An 8,228-nucleotide genomic window follows, 5' to 3' on the forward strand; every position below is an offset into this window, starting at 1 on the left:
GTACTTATTTTATTTTTTAGTAATGATGTCACCGCGTAACAAAATTTAATATATATTTTTAATACTACCCAAACCCACTGACTGCCATCTGGCATGCATTTTTCTTCTAGACGATCACGATCAACGCGCCCAGTTGACCTTCAGATTCAGCCGCCAATTTCGATTCAAACTATAAATACTCAAACACAGACACAACAACACAATCTCAAAACAACACATACTACTCCACTGCTCAGCTTAACAAGAAAAGTTAAAACAATGGTGAAACCTTCATCTTCCTCTCCATCTGCAATATCTGCAACTGCGAATAACGAAAGAGACAGGACCCAAGAAGCTAAATACAGAGGTGTTCGAAAGAGGAAATGGGGAAAATGGGTGTCGGAGATCCGCCTACCCAACAGCCGTGAAAGAATCTGGTTAGGCTCCTACGATTCACCGGAAAAAGCTGCTCGAGCTTTCGATGCTGCTCTCTTCTGTCTACGTGGCAACACTGCCAACTTCAACTTCCCTCATCAACCTCCGGACATTCCCGGCGGCACCGAACTCCACCCTTCCCAGATACCTGCCGTCGCTGCTACCTTCGCAAACTCCATTCCATCATCATCATTATCATCATCTTCTTCATCGTCTCAGTTGCAGGATTCGTCGTCTGATCAGCATCCCTTCTTTTCCGGTAACTGCCAGCAAACTTGCACCTCCATGGACGTCGTATCTAGCTCCTCCTTTGACATGGATTACAATACAGATAGCGTACCGGACTTCGGGATATTTCCAGGATTTGATGATTATTTCATGCCCATGCAGCCGCCACTAGCTGCTCATGATTACGGGGATGAGGTCTTTGATGGGGTTTATTCGCAAGATCCATCTTATCTTTGGAGTTTTTAAGTTGATGGATTATATATATATATATATATATATATATATATATATATATATATATATATATATATATATATATATATATATATATATATATATATATATATATATATATATATATATATATATATATATATATATATATATATATATATATATATATAGAATAAGTGAGGAAATGAAGATAGGGTGAAGTTGCGCATATGCATGGAGCGGCGACTTTTTTTTTGTATATATACTATACATGGCTCCATTCTCGTTTTTAGCTTCACCATGTTTTTTGTTTTGTTTTTGGATCAAATTAATATTGATCTTTTTCAATTCACATGTACGTAGTAAAATATTAATTTGTACTTTTAATATTTTAATATTTGGTATCAACCATATATATAGTCCACTGCTTATTACTAAACTATACACAAATGTTTTAACAATATGAAGGTACTTAAAAAAAAAACCAAAATAAATAATTAAAGCGTAGGGAAAATAAAAACAAAATGAAACCATAGATTAAACAGGTGAACCTAATAATAATGACAAGGCTTTATTTGCATGCAATTTCAAGTGCATCGTGTTCGTTTCTAGATACCAAAACTAATGATAAAAGAAAGAAACATATTTATAATTTTGGGAAAGCAATCAAAGCATTGTACTCGACTTAATCTTTAATAAAGAGTAGCATATACATGTACTTGTTTAAATCTAGATTCATTAGTTCGGAATTTGCAGTTGCTTATTCAGCAATACACATCACTCTTTGAGTAGCACGTGAAATTCTCCCCGCCACAAGGATTATACTTTTACAACTCCACATAAAATATTTCATATTTTTATTTTAAATAAATTATATATCATATTTTCATAGAAGTCCCTTGAGTTTATTAACAATAGAACTATACGTTTTCTCAAAGAAAAAGGTCACAAAAAAAATAGGAATTATTTATAAAAAATACAAAAAAATACGGGAATCATTTACATATTTGAGATTTTAGCCGATAATTTTAGATTTTATGTTTTAGTTTTGGAAAAGTCCTTATAAATTTTGTACGATAAAGTCATTGATTTTAACTAGAAAAAGTTCTTACATTCGTAGAATTTATTGTATTATCTATGTATATGAAAGAAAATATTATCTTTTTATAATATTAACTAGTTCTAAGACCCATGTATTACATGGGTTAATTTAAAAAAAAATATTAAATATAAAAGTCAAAACATTTGAAAACTTTAAATTTGTAAGAAAATAAGAAAAATAATGATTTATTATAATGAAAAAGTTTTTTATCTTTTAAATTTAAACAAGTAATTTCAATAAAGAAAAGAAACTAATGAACTTTAATTTCGAGAATTTTGAAATTAAAAGGTAAGTTTATTAGTGAAATTAATATTCATTTATTAATATATTTATTGCAATTATTACATTAAAATATTATATGAAATTTAATAAAATAGAAAAACTCATAAAATAACATGTGTAAAAAAAATTAATTCAAAATAACCACAAAATAATATTTGACAATTTGAATAAGAGTTTAACAAGTAGCAAAAAGAAAACCTTTATTAATTAGAGAGGATGTTTGTTCTCCCTGTGTGGTAGATGATTTTATTTTATTGCTATGGTACTCTGTTCTTTTTGTTTGACAAAAAGTCTTATTGTGTTTGAATTGTGTAATTGTGTTATCTTACATTAATCGTCTTGTATTCTTTCTGTCTAGCATAATATATTATCTTACTGTAATTTTAATGTATTATCTTTGTTTGTCAAAATATATCCCATATACTCGATATGAAACTAATTGTTTTTAGTAACTTCCTTGTCCATGCTATTTTTTCTTAAAATAATCGTTTTTGGTCAACTTATATAGAGTCAAGTCTTACTATATGATAATTAAAATCTTGATCTCAAAGAATTATCTAAGATAGGATATCTTCACTAATATGACTAGGTGTAAAACCCGTGTAATACACGGGTTGATTAAAAAAAAGATCAAATATCAAAATGTAAACAATAAATATTTTTTAAAATGAAATTTTGAAATAAGGAATAAAAAAACATATTAATTGCAATTTATTATCACATTTACTATATTTAATACTTTACATATATACATGTAAATATTATGTGACTTTAATTTTAAAAATTGAAAAATCTAGAAATTGACATGTGGATTTTATTTATTTTAAAAATATCACAAAATGACAAGTGTCAAAACTTATGAGAGATTGACATGTGGCAAAATTGATCTTCATTTATTATAGTAGATACATTAAGATTACAATAACTAGGTGTGAAACCCGTGTATTACACGGGTTGATTAAAAAATATATATCAAAGTTTAAAATAAATAGACATATTCAATTAATGAATAAATAGAATCACTATTCAGAAGATCATCCATAATATCAATGATTGTTTTGTAGTATTCATTAAATTTATTATCATATTCAATGTATTTTAATATATCTTATATATTTTTTAAGATTCTTTGCATTTATTATGACATTAAATATATTTAATACTTTACATATATAAATTTAGTATTATGTGGCATATTAATGGATTTAATTCAAAAAAACTACAAAATGACATGTGGATTTAAATTTAATCAAAAAATTTATAAAATTACATGTGGCAAATTTAATAAGAAGATGACATTTGTCAAATTGATCTTCATTTATTAGGATAGATATGATATGTTTTGTTGGACAAAAAATATAATATGATTATAGGAAGATAATAATCACTATGTTTTTTCTATTTAGAAAAAGTCAAACCTTCATAGTTAATTAGCACATAATAGAGCTTTTTTTTTTTTACTTTTTTTTTGGAAAATTAATTGGCCAAAACCCTACATATAAAATGATTGACGGTTTCTTTTATATATATATATATATATATATATATATATATATATATATATATATATATATATATATATATATATATATATATATATATGAACAGTTTATCCCAAATGTCGATCCCGTACCGGTACCGAACTGTGCCGAATTTAAAAATACGGGACGTTACTTGATACTCCAAATACATGAAATTCGGAAATCGGTACCGTCGGTACCGATACCGGTGATGCTAATTCGATTCGGTACTCAGGATTAACTTTTGATCAAATTCGGTATTCGGAAAATCGGGAACAGGACGGGTCGGTACCGGTTCCGTCCAACGCTCATCCCTATATATATATATATATATATATATATATATATATATATATATATATATATATATATATATATATATATATATATATATATATATATTCCTTTTCCTATAAATAATTGTCCGGTTTTTATTTATTTATTTATTTTTTTACCTTAATGTGCTCACAAAATAAAGTTATTATCTTATGATTAATGAGCCTAAAATATTAAGAACTCTACAATATACCTAAATTATATTATAAATATCTACATAAAAGTATAATCAATCATTAATAAAATAATATTAAACATTTTTATCAAACCTTTCTGATTAACCGATCGAAAAACCAAACCACAACAAAATTAACAGAAATAACCGAACTATTTTAACCAAACCATTAGTAAAAAAGGTGGTGTTGTTTTTATTTTGATTAACCAAATATATATATAGTTCGGTTATGGTTTTCATCCAAAACCGAACCGAACAAATAATATTAATAAATGTTTTTAATATATTATAATACTAAATATACGGTATGTAATTATATTTGGAAGTGAAAATTTTAAAGTTAATTATTAGGAATTCAATGGGATACATAATCTTATATCATATTAATAAAGTTAAAAACACTAAATTGTTCGCTTTTTTATAACAATGTACTTTATGTTTTTCAGGTTTTATAGCAAAGTAATTTTATTTTTATCTTATTTTTGATCATTATGATTAACAAATATTAATCATTAACCATAACAATTAACCAACAAAAACCGTAAACCAAAATCAATATTAACCAATTCACAATGGCTATAAAAATACATTAAACACTTATAATGTTTATGGTTCGGTTTTAGTTAAAGACCGAACCAAACCATCTCATAGACAACCCTACCTTTTGAGATTAAGTATACGTTTGAATCCTAAAATATATACAAATCTGGCCTACATTTATTTATGTAATAAAATATATTACCTTTTTTAACCATCAACGATATGAAAAGATTGGGTCAAGGGACCACATTATCTTTCTTTTACTAGCATGGTAAATTACTCACGCTTTATGCATGTTTTTAAAATTGTCTTAACAACTAGTCATATTCTATAAAACAATCGCGTTGTTAAAAGTTATTCAACTCTTTGTTTTTTCTTAAAGAACATGTATATATTTGAAAGAAGTTTGACCTTATTAAAACCAATGATGCCTTATAAATTCTAAAATATATAAATGGTCATGGTTTAAACTAGTTGTCATATAACATAGTAACATTTTAAAAAAATTGACGTGTAAACAGGCAAAATACATGTAGAAAATAACACAAATGCATTTAAAAAACATATCCTTAAAATTAACATTAATATGTGAGATATATACAATAAGTAATAGGTAGTTACTGTTGCTTTTAATTTTATTTTTATTTGATTATAAACTTATAACATATATATATATATATATATATATATATATAGGGTTAGGTTCATGTGAGACAGCCTAATTTTGTGAGACCGTAAGACGCATTTTTTTTATTTTTTTTATTTTTTTTATTTTTTTAGTTAATTCAAATTCCAAAAATAATATTTAAAAAAAGAATTTTTTGATTTTTCCATTTATTTTGCATTTTAAAATTATTTTTAGAATATGTACAGTGTAATATTCTATTTAGAATATTTCACGTATTTTTCAAAAAAAATAGAATTTTTTTTTATTTTTTTTTTAGTTAATTCAAGTTCCAAAAATAATATTTAAAAAAAGAATTTTTAGATTTTTCCATTTATTTTGCATTTTAAAATTATTTTTTAGAATATGTCAGTGTAATACTCTATTTAGAATATTTCACGTATTTTTCAAAAAAAACGGGATTTTTTTTAATTTTTTTTTATTTATTTTAGTTAATTAAAATTCCGAAAATAATATTTAAAAAAAAGAATTTTTTGATTTTTCCATTTATTTTGCATTTTAAAATTATTTTTAGATTTGGTCTCACGGTCTCACAAAATTAGAATGGTCTCAAATGAACATGAACCTCTATATATATATATATATATATATATATATATATATATATATATATATATATATATATATATATTGATTTTCCAATACTTTTAAGATACGAAATCAAGTACATATTTTTCGTTTCTATTTTATGTGTAAGTTAAAAAACAATTAGTTTTGCAAACTTTATCCTACGAAATCACTCACTAATAAAAAAATCATTATCATACAAATCACGTGTGTGAAAGAATTGGGACGAAGATGTTGACATTTGGTCAATGAAGCACCACCATGGCCAAGATGCTACCCACCAACCATCCCTCTTTCCAAAATTTGTCCCCATTTTCATAATCCCTTTAACTTCACTCTAACTAGGGATGAGCATCACAACCGGGTACCCGCTTTTAGAACCGGAATTGACTCAGAACTGACGGTTTCGGAACCAGAACTGCCTTAAGTGGTTCTGGTTCCGGTTCCTAAAGTTATGGAACCGCCTTAAGCGGTTCCGGTTCCGGTTCTCATTTTTTCGGAACCGCTACCCGCTGTGTACCCGTCGGAACCGGTTTATATATATATATATATATATATATATTCCGTACACGATCGGCAAATATAAAATAAACAAAATATCTACTTTAAAGCCTTAACATTACCAAATCATATTGTTGCAGTATGATATTAAAAAAAATGTGTAGTATTATTTTGACCGGTTTAAAATATATTTGTCTGATTTTATCTATCGTTGGTTCAAATTGATTCAATTTACACCGAACTAAATTGCGGTTTTTATTGACAAAAGCAACAAATATTAAAGCAACCGGGTTACCCGGTCTTAGAACCAGAACCGCCGGTTCCGGGACTGGTTCCAAAAAATTAAGAACTGCCTAGACCGGTTTCGATTCCGGTTCTAACTTTCTAGGAACCGCCGGTTCCGGTTTTCGCAAAATGAGGCGGGTACCTGCATATGCTCATCCCTAACTCTAACAAGCTCTTTGCTTCATCCGACTTATGTTCATTCGGAGTTTCCATCCTATGAATTGATCCATTTAATTTAAACAAAAAACCCTTAAACTTCTGATTATCCTTTAAATAAAATTATATAAAATTTAAAAGCTCCGATAATTATTTAAGTTTAAAAATAAGAAAATATCACTATAACACAATGAACTATATGTTTTGTGTTGAATTGATCACTAATATTTTTTTTTGAGAAAATTACAACTTTAGCCATTTTTTTAATCTCTTTGCAAAAAATAGCCAAAAAAACCCAATATTCCAATGGATTAGCGTCATCTACAATTTTGAATGTTGATCTGCGGAGGTACAACATTGTAAAGCATGGTCGTGAATTGTTGACTTGTACGTATGTAGTTAATTTTTTTTTTCTGGTTTTTTCGGATATAAATACCCCTCCCTTCCACACATGTTTGCAAATGAAGTGAGTTCATGTGCGATTTTCTCTCACTTCATCTACGATTTTGCGGTGGTAATATTTTTTTTCTTACAAAAATTTTAACTACGAAAATGATAGATTTGACGAATCCATAGAATAGTTACTTGTGGGAGTTTATCTTTGATGATCATCAGGAGACTTGGAATAAAATAAATATATTACACAATTGTATGAATATAATTTATGTTTTAAAAGATTTAGGAAGCATCTTCAGGTTGTATAAGTATCTTTCATATCATGTATTTTGTATAGTTAGAAATTGATTTATGATGCAAAAAAAATAGGAATTTATATGCTGAAAAAGCCCAAATTGTAGGTGGTCGCAAATGGACCTTGTCCATCTGCGAACGTACAACAAATAATGCATAAACATGTTTTAAACACTTATACCTTCGTATATCAACACTCAAAATCATAGATAGCTCCAATCCATCTGCGATTTTGATGACTATTTTTGTAATATTTTGTTTTTTTACTATTTTTTTGCAAAGAGATAAACGAAAATGGCTAAATTTGTAATTTTTTTTCTTTCATGAAACTGGTCATTAAACTTGTAAAACCGATATGAGTTAATCCATTAGATCATAATCCATTAGATCAGACGATATACAAAACTTGCACAATTCGATGAAGTTGGCTTTGGCATTTCACCACACCATGGCTACGGTTAATGTGCGGTGAAGCACCATTCGGTGTATGAAAATTGCCCTTTCTTTCCTCTCTTTCTTTTCCCATTTTTTCCT

At 27.3% G+C, this 8,228-nt stretch overlaps 1 protein-coding gene across 1 annotated transcript; it reads left to right on the plus strand.

The window, feature by feature from the left end:
* The first annotated feature begins 213 nt into the window (after window positions 1–213).
* Window positions 214–889, plus strand: LOC111905898 (ethylene-responsive transcription factor ERF017). The gene has a single exon (XM_023901633.3). The coding sequence runs from the start codon at window positions 259–261 to the stop codon at window positions 886–888; it is 630 nt and encodes a 209-aa protein (XP_023757401.2). The 5' UTR covers window positions 214–258; the 3' UTR covers window position 889.
* The last annotated feature ends 7,339 nt before the right edge of the window (window positions 890–8,228 follow it).

Source organism: Lactuca sativa, chromosome 7, assembly GCF_002870075.4.
Source record: "Lactuca sativa cultivar Salinas chromosome 7, Lsat_Salinas_v11, whole genome shotgun sequence".
Classification (NCBI taxonomy): Eukaryota; Viridiplantae; Streptophyta; class Magnoliopsida; order Asterales; family Asteraceae; genus Lactuca; species Lactuca sativa.

Excerpts from the sequence above, each read along its gene's own strand:
- LOC111905898 (XM_023901633.3), top strand. The coding sequence starts at position 259 with ATGGTGAAACCTTCATCTTCCTCTCCATCTGCAATATCTGCAACTGCG.